Source organism: Leptosomus discolor, chromosome 4 (genome assembly GCF_034619465.1).
Source record: "Leptosomus discolor isolate bLepDis1 chromosome 4, bLepDis1.hap2, whole genome shotgun sequence".
Lineage (NCBI taxonomy): Eukaryota > Metazoa > Chordata > Aves > Leptosomiformes > Leptosomidae > Leptosomus > Leptosomus discolor.
The window spans coordinates 75,708,835-75,725,982 of NC_141394.1; the positions used below are offsets into that span (position 1 = coordinate 75,708,835).

Sequence of the window (17,148 nt, forward strand, 5' to 3'; positions counted from 1 at the left end):
AATACACATTTAGTCATGTACCTTTCTGAACCTCACAAATATATTCAATTAACTTCAATATCCTGTCTCCCCTTGTAAGGTAGGCTGGACAAAAAGCAGGAAGCAAATGTGTATCTACTACCTACGGAGTACACGCTGCTCAGTATTCATAGATGAATCAAGGGAGATGACCCTTTGGCCTGAAAAACTTAAATACTTAACATAAGGGTTAACTTGATGATAGAGACATCCTACTTTATTTTACACTCTATTAGAAGAGCTCCAAATTGCATTGTGCGACCTGCGAATCAGATAGGGATCAGAGGTCGTCACAGTGACAACTTTAAGAATTCACAGCTAGATCTGCATAACAAGATATTTTTAATAACTTCATAACAGCAGCAGGCTGCATAGCACACAGCATAAAATATACCACTGCAACATTCATTCTAGAAAAGAATAAAAACCCCACCCCAAACTATCACATTAGCTGATTAGACAAGATTTAACAAGTGAGTCCTGTTTTGAGGGTTAATTTTGCAATTTTATATCAGTCTTACATCCTAGTAAGACTTAAAAAACCTGAAAAGCTCTTTTAGCTAAAAAGTGATTATGAAAGACATTTCACAGATAGAAATAATTATCATATGACAATTAAAATGGGGGAGGAAGGAAGAGGAACCTTAAGCACCTGTACAATTTATTTAACATTTTGTGTTATGGTTGACCTGGCTTTTTAAAGAAATATTAGCTAGACAAAAAAAATAGAATAAAATCTTGCTTGGGCTACTACTTTGACCATACAAATGTTATTAAACTTAATTTATTCTAAACACATTGCATGATAATGATGTATGCAATCTGATAAAGGACATCTCTAGGTGTAATACTGATTTAATTATCAGATATTCCTATATTTCTCTTAAGTTTTAGAAAACATAATAACAAACAATATTGTTATTACTCAATTCTCAACATTAAATGCTTCTGGTTTTCAAAAGGGCAACTTTGTTATGAGTTAAGGTTTTTGTTGGTCTGCAATTTAAAAACATTTAAACACCTGGGGAAAAGATTTCTTTTACAAATGTATCTCTCTTCCTCCGTGGTCTGAGTACATTTTAGCAGATGTGGGTTCAGGCATGATGAGGGATCACTAAGGACAATTACATACCCCCAAGGAACAACTTCTCTAAAATGAGGATGTGAGTACAAGAAGGTGTTACAGAAAGCAGTCAGCTAGAGTGGATTCTCTACAGCCACAGAAAGAAGCAGAAAGGAAAAAGAATACAGCCTTGGCTTTTGATCTAAAAATCAAGTGCAATTTTTTTTTTTTTTTTTTTTTTTTTAAAGCAGGCATTAACCTAACTTAAAAAAAGAGCTAGTTATAAAGTTACAAAATGATTAGGTAGAAGTAACTCATTAGCATTGATAAAATGCCAAACTGTAGCTGATGATACAAGAAAAAAAAATCAGCAACAGTCTTGCAGCCAAATAATTGCCTCTTAATTTATTATATATTAAAATTGTAATCTTTTTACGTATTAAACCATTTTAAGACTAAATTATGACCAGCAAATATTTAACTTGTAAATATAATTTGTAACAATTTTCTGGTGTTATTCTTTCAGAAAAAAATCTGACTTTTATTGCAATAAGGTTTGGGATCAGGTTCCGGACAACACAAGGACAGCCTTGTCCAAATCTAACTATTAATGGCATTATTGAATTCAACCAGATGTTTCACATGGATAAAATTAAGTACATGAATAAATCACGATCCAAGCGCACACTTAAATTTGACAGAAGATAAGGAAAGGTGAAACAAAAAGTAATGACGACAGTTAACGAAAAACTATGTATCCCTCATTGTTAATATAACTTGAAATTTAAAAAATCAAAATGTAATAGGCCTGTTAAGGGATCACTCTGCTGACAGACAAATGAGCAGGGTGTTTCTCACATCCTATTGCCTACCAGCTTCTGTCTGGCCAAGTTTTAGCCAGCCAACCTTTTTATGGCTTCCCAAAGGTAATTAAGTAAGAGATAAATATACTCTCTGTACAAAATATGGCTAATGAACATAATTTCTATTAATAAAGTTAGAACTTCCAAGTATTATCCTAAAGGATAATCCTTTATGGAAAGAATGCAAGTGAAAGGTAGCGTGCATGATTTAAAATGCAGTACACACTTGTGTAACTTTTAAAATTGCAAGACCATTTGCACCTAATCAGCTGAAGAAAAAAATATCGTATTTTAAGAAAAGAGGGAAGACATTAGCAAACTAAACTATTTCTAACCAGGAAAAATTATTTTTAAAGGAATATTTCAGCTATAAGCAAGTCCTTCCCACCAAAGTATTAACCTCTGGGAACAGGAATTTCTATTTAAACACGAGTCTCGGCCAATAATTACAATTGTACTGCTATAATAATTCATCTAAATAGAGTCAAGAATTAACTCGAAGTGTCTCTGGTGCGTTGCTGTTGCAGTAAGTTTACCTGGAAACACAGACCGAGACGACGGCTAGCTCTGGATAAAGGTGGCCAGGGAAAGATGCCGAGCATGCAGTATGCACTCCCTCTACTGGGCACTGACATTATCCCGGGCAGGCAGAGAAAGAAGGATATGCTCGGCCGTCCAGGAGTTACCGTGAAATAAAAGCCTTTTTATAGCTGCTGCTCCCTTTCCCCAGATGCAGCTAAAACTCAGTTTCACAGAAAAACGGATTTCAAAACTCTTGTTTTTACTTTCAAAATACATTTCCTACCAGAAAGCAACCACAGCCCAAACCAGTATTTAACTAGAGTGAACATAGCTTGTGTAAGCACACAAAACCTCCTTTGCCTTTGACCAACACGTTAAGACTGTCCTTTCTAGTCCATTCCCCACCCTTTTGAAAAAATAAGGAAGAAATGAAATGTCTTGATGACTTCTGACCTGCTGGGGGCACAGCAACGGGAAGAAGGAACACAGTCTGGGCAGCTGGGATGTGCGAACATTTATGAAGTCTGCAGCAAGGGATTTGTTCCCAGATAGCCAAAGGATAACCTTTGTTGTTCTTTTCCCTCTCCTCCCACAGCTCCCGAGAGGTAAGAGCAGAAAGGTGCCATAGCCTACTTGTCTTGGCAGGGTTTAAGTGTCACATAAAAATTATGGCCCCCCTTATAATTAAGGCTTTCTGACGGTTTGAGTTATTCACTATCACAGAGGGAAAAAGAAAGAGGTGGTTATATCTCATGTCATTATAAACCATTTCAAGGCAAAGTGTTTCACCATCCAAAGTTCTGTGTTTTCCTTCAAGTGACTTTGTGTAAGAAGTTCTGTAAACCTACAGAAAGTTCTCCTGTAGTCCGAAGAGCAGTGGGGCTTTTCAATTTTTCAGTAAAGACAAAGGCAAAAAAACTTCAGAGAAAATAATTTGTGCTAATTTTCTAACATGTTCTGATTGCCTAAGGATGCTGCCTTGCAGACGAGTGCTCCATGACCTGGAAAATGAAGTGAGAAATAATGGAAAGCATAGACATAAGAGTGAGGATTGCCAAAAGCAGACACCTTCCTGCATCAATCAAATGGCTCTCCCGTGAAGGCAGGCCAGGTAACCGCCAGCTTCTTCCTCTCAATATAATTTACATCCAGTGACATCACTGATATATTCATATTGAACCATAATATCAAGAATAACTCCAAATACACACACCTTATTTGCATCTCAGCCATGTGCACGTATAATTGCTCAGCTAAACAAAAGCACCAACGACGTGTGGCAATGGTAAGGGACTCCAGCACCTTCCCCCTTTTAAGGGCAATTTAAATCTCTGCAGGATTGAAAGGTATAGTAAAATTCATAGTAACAAATCTCCAGTTTCACTAAACCCTTCCCTTTATCAACTTTCTTGATCTCATCTTGAGCATGCGTAAAGCTTTCCCTCCTAGATCCCCAGATAGAACAGAAACAAAGCACAGAATAGAACAGATGAAAAGGGGGGAAATTAGAGACCACAGAAGCATGGAGAATGAGCACAGAGGGGCAAGCCCAAGCTCCCAAGTCCTTATCATTCTGTTCTACATTTGCTAATGAAACAAAACTGCTTTCTCCCTGAAGAGAAGACTTGTCTGTGGTGCAGGATCATAAGATACACAAATTCACCTTGACGTTCTCCAGCCAACAATACAGGTACCTCAGACCGCAGTCAGTAGCTGCCAGGGAAACTGCTGTCATATCCAACTGTAGAGATGCCACAGACCAACCTCAAGCTAGACAGTTTACACAGGACCCTCTGCGCTCCGACATTTTATATACATCCTCTCTCTCTGCTCACTAAGTGCCCCCCTTTCTAGGTGTGCTCATCTCCGCACACGAGCAGGTAACAGCGCTCACTGACTCAAATAACACCCGTAACGCTCTGAGCTCTGTCGGGAGCCAGCGCTTTGAAGGACAGACTACCAGTACTTCTTCTCTTGGATCTAAAGATACAGAAGAGAGCAAAACTTTGGCATGGCAAGAACTGTAGTTCCCGTGATACAGGGATGTACAGACAGAAGCAACAATACATAACACCAGCAGCAATTTGAATTACATCGAACTGAATTAAAGAGGAGCTGTATGTAGTGTTTGATATGCTGACATGGAAATATTTGACAGATGGGGACTTAATAATCACGGTCTAAGAAATGTGTTTATTTTGTTCTATTGGACTCTCATTTTACTGTGTTTTTACATTTCAACAAAGTCATTTGACATGGGAATAAAAGATAATTTATACAGTTTCCTTCTACAGTACAAAGCACTTTGTGTTTAGGTGATAAATTTAAAGTAACTCAGCACTAACACTGAATTTGGGTATTTTCCCCTGGAGAAAAACCCTCGGAATAATTATATATTGTTTTCAATGCTGAAGTTAATACCTCAGTCTGCACTGCTTCATTTTGAATGTATTCTTTGTGAGCACTGCTATGTATTTTCCTTTTTTTTTTTTCTCCTTCTAACAATGGAATTTATTAGCTTTCAAACCTTACACAGATAGCATTGATCAATCTCCAGAAGCAGTAACAATACCACTTTAAACATATACACATGCACGCACACACACACAAAAATCAAGGCTTGAATGTCCTTTATATCTTGCAAGAAATATAGCAACCAATATTCCATGCACAGGTGCAGCAAATGAAGTCCTGTCAAGCAAATGGCAGGAATGACAGCAGATGTCTGGATTCCTTCATAGCTGGTTGCATAAAGGTAGCACACATATTTCACTGGAGAAAAAAACCCTCTGACAAGACAGTCTTTCAGTACTTCTCATTCAGAGTTGGCATTTTTGACTGGTGTGGTACATCAGTATGTATTAAGATGATGAACCAAATTAATCTTGATAAAGCTTCATTCGCACAATGGAAGCAAAGTCTACGACAGTCATGGTTAAACGAGGCTACCACACAATTTAGTCCAAGGTATAATGTCTGGATCAAACTCTCACAATCCAGTCATAAACCAGACTCTACTCTGGATCCTGACCCAAAACACTTATTTTCATGTCAAACTATACAGTAGTTTCGTTTGATCGCAGCCAACAGAAACGAGTATCATGCAGCTCTGCTTTTTAGCTACATAAACAAGCCACAGGCTCTTTTTGGATCTGAATAAAGTATTTCATCTTTCAGCCTCCACTTATGCACAAGTTCTACCGATTTCACCAAAGCTGTCATAGGTAGCTAACCTTTGTGAAGTATTTTGACACTTTAAAGCTTTATATAACAACTAATCATCTGAAGACACCCTTAATCACATTACACACTAGAGAGTAAATACTCCAAAGCAGAGATGCTACTTTCTGGAATTGTGAGACAATAGCATAGTTTTGCAAGTTGTAAAAGAACACGAGTAATACAGTGTTTACTGAGAAATACGCACAAAAGAAGCCGGGCACATAACAGCGTTACACAAGAAGAAACTAAGTAAATACAATCTGAGCCTAACCACTTCTCTACCCTAAACGACAGCGCTGCCTTACATGTTCTGTCTAATAACCAGGCCCCAGCACACTGCACAGGTATTTACTGCAACTTCCTTGAGTGAAGCTACAATCAGCAGAATTAATGTACTTATCAATAAAACTTGTGTTGAACAGTTTGCCTGATTAAGGCTGAAGAGAAAGTATGTTTCTCGTATACATGCTAAGCATTACTAATGGTCCTCTCCAGTAATGCAGAATTTTAAGAAACTCACCACTTTTCTTCTTCTCTCTTTAAAGGAAATATTCATTTCCTTGTATTTCTTCATAACAGTCTCCAATTTATTCTTGAGATCAATGGCACATCTTAGCCGATCATCATTTATTCCTGCTCTGGTAAATAACTGCAAAGCAAGAAATCAACATTCTTTTTTTTTTTTATAGACATCTGAGCCAAAACATTTTTGGTTTCCCTTCATAATTAATGAAACAACATTGTCACAAATTCCTTTATTTTACAAGTAACAATTAGCGAAGCCACTTCTTTTGTCTCGAATATAAAAGCTAATAGCAACTACTAAAGACAAACAAAGAATGAAGAGCTGCTATAAACGCCTCCCGAGAGCACCCTTCTATAGGGCAAATTCCATGCAGGAGGCTCCTGAGCAGTAGTATCAATTGACTTGACAGAAAGGTCATGTTGTTTTTCTGATACAGACACATCTGACAAAAACGAGCTGTGTTTTACTTTAACCCTTTGCAAAGAAGCCCCATTTTACTACATCTTTAAAAAAAAAAAAAGTATGGCTGTAGGTAGCGTACCTAATGCTAAGAGCCACCAAACAAGTCACGTAGCTCCTGGGGTTTCCTTTTGTCCACCTCTACTGAAGGAGAAAGCTTTTCTAGTTGCACCAATGTTTCTTCAGCCTTAACTTCCTTTTTTGCTCATTCTCCCTCAAGATTTACTGTACCCAGTCCTTGCTTCTCCATCTTTTTATGAAAAATATGAAAAAAAAGAGTCTCTTTATCCCACCTGAATCCAGGACTGCACAGAAGGCCAGAACTTATTTCTGAGAAGTCTGTGAGAATCCATGACACTGTTTATTATGGCAGTATTATCTTCATTCTCATGCACTTTTATATCTGCTCAAAACAGGGGGAAGAAAAAGAGTTAGTGCACAATGTCTGTAGTATCTTCACTACAGGAGCTAAAGAAGCTAAGCAGAAGAAGTAGACGTGAACCTTTCTAAAATATTTGATTGCTTCAGGGCAAGTTACAAACATCACGATGTTTCTCTGCTCAGTGTTGATTATTCTACCATTACGCACACACTCAAAAAAGATGAAAAGCTTTCAGTCCAGTGATGACAGAAAGAGTTAATTCATTACTACTAAGGAACTGCCAAAAAAACCCGACAGACAAGTGCGGTCTTACTACTTACATTACATTTTGTCCCATGTTCAGATGAACTGGGCCCCATTGTACCAGTTTCTACGTATTCAATATAAAACGACCCCTGCCCCAGTGGCAATAGGGACTTGATCGCCAGAGAAGCCAAGCATGCCACTATCCAAGTAAAAATGGTAGTTTTCACCCGTTGGTCATTCATAAGCCCCACGGAAACACTTCCAATTCTGTTGTCTGCAAGCCCAGAGGCAGATACCTGTCTTAGTGCTGTTTGCACATGACATTCCATTAGGACGGTATCTGTAGGGGACTCCACTGAGACTATGAAAACACAAATGGTTCTAATTTTTCAAGGGGTAACTCACACCAGCAGAGTTATATAAAAAAGGTATAATCATAATTCTTAAAGACTTCCTAGCAAAACTACTTACTACTTCTTGCAAGTTGTCAGTAGCAAGGAGAAAAAAAAAAAAAGTTTAAAAAACACTCAGTTGCAAGATTTTTAAATGAGCAGCTTATACCCCAGCTATAGAGAGAAAGAAAGAGGAGAGTAGTGAAGTGTATTGAAAAGAAAATTATATATGGTAAACAGATCAGGGTTTTTTTAAACACAGGAAACTCATAAGTACTAGGAAGTGCTGTAAAGTGGTTACAACAACTAATACAAAAGTTCAGTCTTGGAAGGTAATTAATAAAATCTGTTAATCACATGCAAGGACACCCAAACATAAGAACGGTTACCAGATGAATCAAAAATAGAAAAGGAGTCCAAAATAATCAAAGTGGTATCCAGGAATCTCAAAGCAAAATGGTGTCCAGGAACCCCAGCATTTAAGTCACCTGAAAACAAAACCCAAACCCAACTACAAAGCTCTTCAGACAAAGGCTGCCACCAGCTGTATGTGAAAAATTTTTCCAGGTACCTGTGGAGATTTCAAGGTCTAGAGTATATTTATGTGAAATAAGCCCATGGTTCCTAATAAAAGTCTGGTAATCATCATCATCGTTGAGAGAAGGGACACCAGATGGAACTTCTGCGCATGCGCCTCCATCTAATTCTTTTTGCTCAGGCTTCTGTTTCTCATCTATCTCTTTGATTTTATCCGTTCTAACACACTGAGAAACTGGAAGAACATCCTTGCTGCAGCATGGCTGTTCATCATCCACGCATCCAACACAGGACTGGTTAACTTCCACCTGGGAGGACAAGGCGGTTGCGGGTCTATCCTCAGTAGCAGACATTGGTTTGTTGGGTTCCAGTTCCGTGTCATTCACATCGAAGTCGAAAGGATCTGGCATCAGAAGCTGGTAACAGTTTTCCATCTCTGTCACTGTGCTGGTAATCTCTTGGGACATTTCTATCAAAACACAATTGGTTTAGAACATTGTTAAATACTGTAAAACACTAACATCTCCAGAGCAGACGTTTACAAAACAAATATAACTGCCAAAGGGGTAATCCATTTATCCAGTAATCAGCAATAATTTAGCCATATAGATCTCTCTCCGCTGCCAGAGTTGTCTCTATAAAATCGACTTTCCTAAAGCAGGAAGTCTAGAATTTCCTGAGCAAGAAATCTAATCAGTGTTCCTCCTTTCCCCATCCTCTCTAAAATTCCACTACGCAAAGATGATGCAAGCACTTCACAGAATTGGAAGGAGAACAAGGTTCAGGGAGGACTTTCTTAGTGATGTTGGTGGGTGTCATTCTACAGCCATCAATGTTATAGTTCCTTGTAGGTGCTGCCATGAATATAAGCTATTGCTCAAAACTGTGCTACCAATAAAAGCAACTAAGATGGTTAAATCTCTTTAAAATTCCACCCTCGTGTGTGCAGAATAAATGCAGACACAACTGGATGCATTGTATATACCAAAGTAATTTAATTAAATAACACTTTAAGTGCAACATAATATACTTACGAGCTGTTCCTCTTTCCTATTACAGAAATACGTTGGCTGTGTGCATATCACTTAGGAATTCAGCCCCCCGTTAGACACATTTTTAGCACCAGTGTGATACTTTCCATAGATAGCCTATACTGCATCCAGGATTCCTCTGCAGGCCATTGCCCATACTTCTGGAACATGATGACTGTATATAAAATATACTTAAGGTCATCAGCCAACTAGGTATTGAGAAGCCCGTGCCTAGTCAATGGCACAGAAATTAAGCCACAAGCACCAAAAAAAAGTCTTATGCTTACTTGAGGTTATGCAACCATACTTCACTGAATTACAGACCAGATCTTTACTTGCTAACATTTGTTTTAAAAAAATCTCTTTGTACTACCTGAGCTCACAGGACTGTCACTTGTTTCCCCCGATAGTCTTTAGGTGAGAGACACAGAGGGTCAAGCTCTAACAAACGCATTATTCCTGCCCTCTGTGGTCAGCTATTATTTGGGTGGCTGTTCTCTTAGAATTTGTTTTATATAAACTTAAAAAAAAAAAGTTGCTTTAAAAATTAACAAAACACCCTAAACACTAAAAGAACCAAAGCAACCCACCTTCCATTTCTTTTTCAGCTCTTTTGGCTTTTTCTTTGTAAATGTTATCCAACCGTTTTTGCTTCTCCTCCTCCCTCCTCCTTTCAGCCACAGTTCTGGCACGCACATCTTGAAAATCCACCTAAGGAGGAAATGAAGAAAAAAGTGTAACATTCCTCGTAAGAAATATATAGAAAATCCATTTCCTAAGATCCTTATCTGTGGTGAAAAATCCTCTAACATCAGCGATCAGCCAGAAGCTCAGCAGTATTTCCTTTTATCTCTTCTCATCCTAGAATCAATAGCTACAGCAAATCTGAACGGAGTTTTTACTTCTACTAATAAGGGACTGCTGAGAATCAATGGCTTTCAGAAAGGAATCATAAGGTAGAAAAACAAAACGCTTAAATTTCCACATCTGACTTGCAGGAATAAACCAGGCTTTGGGAGACCTCTGTCACAGCACTGAAGTCGTGGGATTAGAGGGAATGGGCGGGAAGAGACTACACAGGGTAAGTAATCAAATTCCATCACAATAGGTCCACTATTAGTAAAGGAAACTTATGAAAATTTCTAAGCACTATTACCACAAATATGCATATCATTCACTGAAGAACTTCGTAAGATGAGAAGACATTCAAACTTTGGATTTAACAATTACATTTGTTGGATCTGGAGACTGAGGGAAAGGTTATCATTCAGTCTCACTTTCTTTGTTTAAAAGTCGTTTAGATGTGGTGCTTGAAGATATGGTTTAGGGGTGTACTTGGTATAGTAGGGTTGATGGTTGGACTTTATGATCTCAAAGGTCTTTTCTAACCTGAATGATTTTATGACTAAAATATAAACATAAATCTGAGTGATTCAAAATGCTTTTTCTCAAAATATTTGCAAAAGGGTTTTGGTTTTGTTTTTTGTGGGTATTTTTTTTTTAGTTTGTTCTTTGAAGGGCTTGAAAAAGTAAATATTTTTCACTTCTATTTTAAGGAAAGGAGTCTTGACTGTATTATTGCACAAGGAAACCCCTTTGAAAAAGGAAAACAGTATTCCCTTTTGATTGCTACCACATAACTTTCATTAACTTCCATACAGATGACACTGGGTGCTGAGCAAGCCCATACTCTGCTGCCAATAAAGCCCGCAGACTCTCTGGTGCTGCCTGTATTACAAGCACCCACTAACGTTAGTCGTTATTGCCACTGCTAGGCGATCAAGCTTGTCAACACACAGTGATGGTTCCCAGGTACTGACATCCTACACCAACGTTTTGGAGCCACACAAGAGTAAAACAGCAAAGTTGAACCTCACTTATGAGGCAGAAGCCCACGCAAGGAGATATACACAGGACAAGTCTCTCTTTCTATCTAGTCCTAGAAGATCTCTCCTATAACATGTACATGGACTTACTAGCCACAGGTCAAGCAAACCACGTACATCCTACAACTGAAGTTTTCCTATTTTTTTGCACAATCAAGAATTTTGTTGGTGTCTCATCTCAAAATTACATACTTTTCATATTTGTTCAGCATTAAGCAAGCAGGTAACTCCATTAAACACTATGGAAGTTAAAAAGCAAATGCTTGAACTTGGGCTTAACCACGTGCTAAAGTAGAGTGTCTTTCTATATAAATGTTGAATAATCCCTACAGTGTGCAACAAGCCTTAAAGGTTTTTACAAGTATTATTTCTGCAAACAGTTTAAAGACAAATTTGTTATATAATATATAAAAGCCTCTAGAAGCAAGAGGATACTCCAGCATTCACAGAAACTGGCATGGAGAGTCTCCATCAGTTTAGGAAAAGAGGCACACCCACCAAGCTCTTTTTTAGTGGGGAATGGGTGGGCAGAAGGAAGGTAGGGAAAAGAACTGGTTTCACAACCCATAGCAACACATAGATCACTAGAGTGAGTGTTTTTTGGCTTTCAGGATCTGATTTTTCTACCAAGTTTGCACAGCTCTCCGCACAGTAGCAGAAGAAACAGATTCTCCCAAAGAGCAACATCGCCCACAGAAATGGAACAAAGACACAGCGCCCAGGAACTACAGCTACCATTTCCAGGCAGTCGGATTGGAATCGCACAGAAAATGAGACACAGCCAGAGTTTCCCAGACCACAACTGCTGCTGCATACCAGAAGCGCTACAGGAGAGTCACCTGCCCATTCTTTCCCCTGCTCTGTCCCAAAAGCACCAGCCACGTGCTGCTCCACTGCACTGTTTCATGCTTTGGCACTTGTCCCAGTGCCCCTCTTACATCTGCCAAACCATCATGGTTTGCCACTGATAACAAGCGCGCGGCTCACATACTACATGTCCATCGTTAACCAAGCCTACAGCAAGCACCAAGCTTTGAGGTGCCCAAAACGGGGCACGCTGCCCCCTTGCAGAAGCCTCCCAAGGTCAGAACAACTCAGGGCCTGGGTTACGGACGGGCACGTGGACTCACTTGCTACCTGGGGCCAGCACTAACTCACCACCTTGGTCAGAGCCCACCCAGCCTCGTTTAGGTGACACGGACTGAGAGCAGAGTTGTTCTGCCTCTGTATCGGTGCAGGTTATGTGGAGCCTTTTAGCACTGGTCTGTAACTGTGGGAGTGGAGGTGAGGAGGCACAAACACTTGTTCTTGGTTTAAGAGGTGCAAGTAGTGGGCCCAGATGACTACGGTAACTTTTGGGAAAATACCAAGGTACAGCAGTAAGACACTCCACATTGAGCTGCTCAAAATCCTGTTCACACTGTAACTGCAGCTCACTCTAATTCCACCCATGCATCACTCAAATGCCAAGGCACTACAGTACAACTCAGCTGCCTAAATATGCAAACATTTGGAAACGCCTGAAATCTTTTTTCTTCCCCTTTTCTTTTTTTTTTAACTTTGAGACAGGAGTTTGAAAACATTTACTTGCAGATATACTGAAATATTATTTGTTCTTGAAGTCAAACACTTATATAGGTACCCACTTATACCTACTAACATTAAAACAGCGGGTAGCTCTCCAGGTTTACACCCTAAAAGGGCAGCAGTTGCCATCTTCTGACTAACTGTCTATAAGGTGATATGAAGATGATAAAAAAAGTCAAAACCACCACTACAAACTACACACACAGCTAACACTCCTCTCAAGTGGCCCGACACTACTGTGCAAAACCTGTAACAGAGAACAGCAGATGTACTTTACTACTAGAGAGTACAAAGACCTCCTCAAATTTTCTGGTTGTTTCCCCATGCTCAAGTATTAAGCTGGCAACAGGCCAGTTGAGTCAGTTGGCTCATCTCCACTCTAAGTACAAGAGTTGTCAAACTACGTAAGACTGTTTCTATTGGTATTAATGTTTCTAGAAGTATCCAAATTCAGCTGCCCTAGAAAACAGCACAGCCCACCTTGCTGAGTAGCTTAGTATCACAAACGTACAAAAAGCGATCGCCCAGTTGTAACTGGGGAGCAGCCATTAACCACAGGGGCACAGACAGACATGCCAAACTTCAGCAGACTTGTTGCACGCTTGCGTGTTCCATCTGGTAAAACTGTATCGTGTGGTAAAGCTCCTTGTCTCAGCCTTGGCACTTCTCCTTGTCACTTTCACTTACTTTTCTTTCTTCGTCAAACAAGAGAATAAAGGAGCATTCAATGACAATCACCTTTTGTGAGCAGATGCCAAAAACTGGATAGAACAACACTGTACAATAAATAATACAAGTAGGGTACACTGTTAGCTGAGTACAGAACAGAACAACAGAAATACATTGGGTATCACAAAGGTTTTTGATCTACTGGCATGAACACTGAACATCTGTCTTTCTGAAGAGAAAGAGAATCAATATGTTTATTGAAATCCTGGTATTATCATTGTAGACAGTGTAAATGCTACAATAGCGTTCCCAATTTCATTGTCTGATCCTCAGAAGAGATACTAAAGCAGACGAATGTTTCAAACATCATAACTTGAGGCCTAGAAGGGAGATCTAAAAGCAAATGTTTACACACAAGAAGTTTTACTAAAGAGAAATTTCTTGTATGACACACTAACACTGCAGCTGAGACACTGTCTCTTTTGTACAGCAAAAGGACACTAGAACTGGACAGCTCAGTACAGAAGTCAGGCTAGCTTAAACTGGCACAGAAAGACTTAAGAGACTCTAATAACCATTATTTCCCTTCTTAAAAAGCGCCAGACTTTGGGGCTCCAGGTAGGCATCAGTGGGTGAAAGCTTATTGGTGAGCAATACTCGCACCCTGAGAAAAGGCTAGTCGAGCCCAGCTCTGAGTACAAGCCTGGGGCTTTTTAAAACTTCACAATACTCCAAGATGAACAAAAAGTTCAGGTTTGGTTTTTGTTTGGGGTTTTGGATTTTGGGGTGTTTTTTTTGTGGTTTTTTTTTTTTAAAAAAAAAAGACCATGCTCAACAGGATGTCTCCTAAAGAAAATGTCATTTCTAGCAGCTTTCCTTTAATATTTATTGGTGTCTTTACTTTAAACATCACCTAAAAACACACACAGAAGCAAAAACGCAGAGTACCTTCTTATTCTGCTTTAGGAAGTTGTATCCCAGAGAAAGTTTCTTGTAGGCCTCTCCGTACTTCTCATGCCAGTCTTGCACTGACTTAATGGCTGCTTTCCTTAGTTTCTGTGCCACCTCTTTGGGTGGGGGAAGAGGCTGGTCATGGTCTATCCCCACCGTGAGCTCCAAGAACTCTTGGAAGTTGGAAATAATTAGCGTCCGGAATTGATGGGATCGGTCAAACAACTCCTGCACGATCTGGAAAGCCGAGAAGCGCATCTCGGCGTGCTCCTCGTTGAGCCGCGTCATCAGCAGGTGATAGGCATAGCCAAGATGCTCCTCTGAAGACCTGAGAGAGGAGAAAAGGGGGGAAAAGAAAGGAGTGGGAGTTATTTAAAAAGAAGTTTAGCACATAAAAACATAACCTTTTAAAAATTCCTTTTAAATTTTAAACCAGCAGCTTCTGTGCTGGCAGCAGGCGGCACCCAGCTCTAACAGCAGGCCCCAGAGCGGCCCCCGGCGGCTGCCCGGCCTGGGGAGAAGCAGCGAGGCCCGGCTCCCACCCCGGGCCGGGCCGGGGGGCTGCGGGCGGCCGTACTTGCAGATTTTCTTCAGCTCCTTCATCCTGCCGGGCTCCAGCCGCGGCTCCCCCGAGGTGGTGAGCTCCTCCACCAGCTCGGCGAGCCGCTGGTCCATCTCTGCCGGCAGCGAGACGCCGAACTGATGTCACAACCGCCCCGAGGAGCCCTGTCAGGGCGCCGGGACCCCGCGTCTGGCCGGGCCGAGCCGAGCCGAGCCGAGCCGGGCCCCCGCCCGCCCCTCAGGGGAAGCCCCGCCCCTCGGGGCTGCTCCTCCCCCGCCCCACGGCGGGTGGTACCTTCCGCTCCCCCCTCCCCCGGCGCCTACCACCGCTCTACCTCCCCCCCCCCGCAGCTGCCGCTTTAAGCGCGCGCTGCCCTCTCCCACTTCCGCGTGGTGACGCCCGCGTGGCGTCACATCGCCCGGAAGCGCGACTAGAGGAAGCCGGGGAAGGCCTTAAAGGGACCGCGCCTCGCTTGGGGGGGGGTGGAAGAAGGCGCGTTAACCCCTTGTTGTCCGCAGAGGGCGTAGGGGCGGAGCCCAGCAGCCCCCGCGAGGCCGCCGAGCCCGGTGGGGAACGCCGGCCTCCCGCCAGACAGCGCCCTGTGCGGACGAACCTGCTTACGCGATTTCCCAAGAATCGCTCAAAAAAAGGCGGGTTTGGGGGCAAACGAGGCCGCGGCCCAGCCTGGAGGGCTGGCACAGGCCTGGGGCAGGCAACGGGGCTGTGGAGAGGGCGGAGGCGCCGGGAGCTGGGTGCGGAGGCCATGGCAGGTGCAGGAGGCCTGGCGGCGGCGCCGCTGCCCCTCAGAGCCCCCCGGGGCGAAGGTGGTGACGGGTCAGGTGTAGGGAGCGGAGCCCCGCAGCCTTCGCGCCTGACAGCAGGGCTTCCTCGGAGCCGTGAGGGCAGCCAAACCTGCGGCTTCCCTCTCCTTCCCCCTGCCCGCAGCCCCCCTCTCACTCAGGAGCTGCTACAAGGCAGGGCCCCAGCCCCTGCTCACTTGTGCCTAAATACAATGAGCTTTCTTGACTCACTGCTGCTGTCCGGAGCCTGGAGGCGTCTACAGAGTCTTTTGCAATAGCTCGAATGCCGTTCTGTCGTGGGCTCTGTACACAACACGTGGAACGCAATTTGAGCTGCTTCTGGTGGACTTCCAGGGTGCAGATGCAAGGACACGGTGGGATGAGCAAGCACAGTCCAGTCCTCGCTACCAAAACCACGGCATTTTTTCCCAGTGTTTTGTCACATTTGACTTCCAGTAGTATAAATGATAGATTTTCTCTCTGGGAAAGGTCCTCCACTTTGCAGCGCTTGGAAATTACTTTGGAATAGTGCGGGGGTGAAAGGATTGTTACTGTGTAGCAGTAGCAAAATGGTACTTTTATATATCTCTCTCTATATATTTGAGCTCTGCCTGGAAGGAAACTGAGTGGTGAATACAGCCCAGTTGTCAGGACTTTCAAGGGGAGTTAGAGAGCATAACTGCATTTATACACCACCTTCCACTTGAGAACCTCAGAGCACCTGAGGGACATCACAGGTAACCCCTCAGCGTACAGAGAGAGCAGCTGATGAAGGATCACAGCAATAAATGAGACACTGAGCACAGCAAGGGGATGTTACCTACCAGGGTCCCAGCCTTAAAGCATGGTACATACTCTGCTGTGGTGGGATGATGTGGTCATCCCAAGTGCTCCCTCATCTTTTCCCACATTCAGGAAAGCATTCAGCACTTTACTCCACATGTGGCTGGGCTCTAAGGGCACATCGCCTGCTGCCCTTTGGGTCATCTATGGTGAGGAAGAGGATGAAAGATTTGCCCCTATTCTGGTCTCGCTTCGCAGCAGCCACACAAGCATGGTTCAGTTACTGGAGGTGGTGGGGCTGCCCTGGCTTCGCTCTTGGCAGCGCCCGACCTGCTTTCGGGTTTGGGTGCTCAGCTAGAAGTGTTCTGCAGGCCCCTGTTTCTGAAAGTGCATATTAACTACGAGGAAAGATCAAGCCCTTGCAGGTGCCTGCTTTGGACATCTTAAAGAACAGAGATGTTTTAAATATCTGTTTGCATCTGAAAATGTTGCTGGATACTTGAATGGTATTTCCATTAATTGGGTACTTGAGTGGTATTCCCATTAATCCACAGTTAAGGCACATGTTGGAAGTGACATATGTGAATTGGTGTTGCAGCGGTCTCTACTGGCTCCTGTGGTAAGGGAAGACATCATTAAGCATTTTCTG

General features: G+C 42.2%; 1 protein-coding gene across 2 annotated transcripts in view; it reads right to left on the reverse strand.

Annotated features, from left to right (window-relative positions):
• Positions 1–15,029, reverse strand: part of UVSSA (UV stimulated scaffold protein A) — a 54,932-nt gene extending 39,903 nt beyond the window's left edge. The window contains exons 1-6 of one of the 2 annotated variants that reach the window (XM_086464337.1): positions 14,932–15,029; positions 14,352–14,682; positions 9,852–9,972; positions 8,265–8,699; positions 6,967–7,076; positions 6,209–6,337 (exon numbers count right to left, since the gene is read on the reverse strand). In XM_086464337.1, the coding sequence (XP_086320463.1) occupies positions 6,209–6,337; positions 6,967–7,076; positions 8,265–8,699; positions 9,852–9,972; positions 14,352–14,682; positions 14,932–15,029 (1,224 nt within the window). Of the gene's footprint in view, positions 1–6,208; positions 6,338–6,966; positions 7,080–8,264; positions 8,700–9,851; positions 9,973–14,351; positions 14,683–14,931 lie in introns of both variants that reach the window. The other variant, XM_086464338.1, reaches the window with a different exon arrangement.
• Between the last annotated feature and the right edge of the window lie 2,119 nt (positions 15,030–17,148).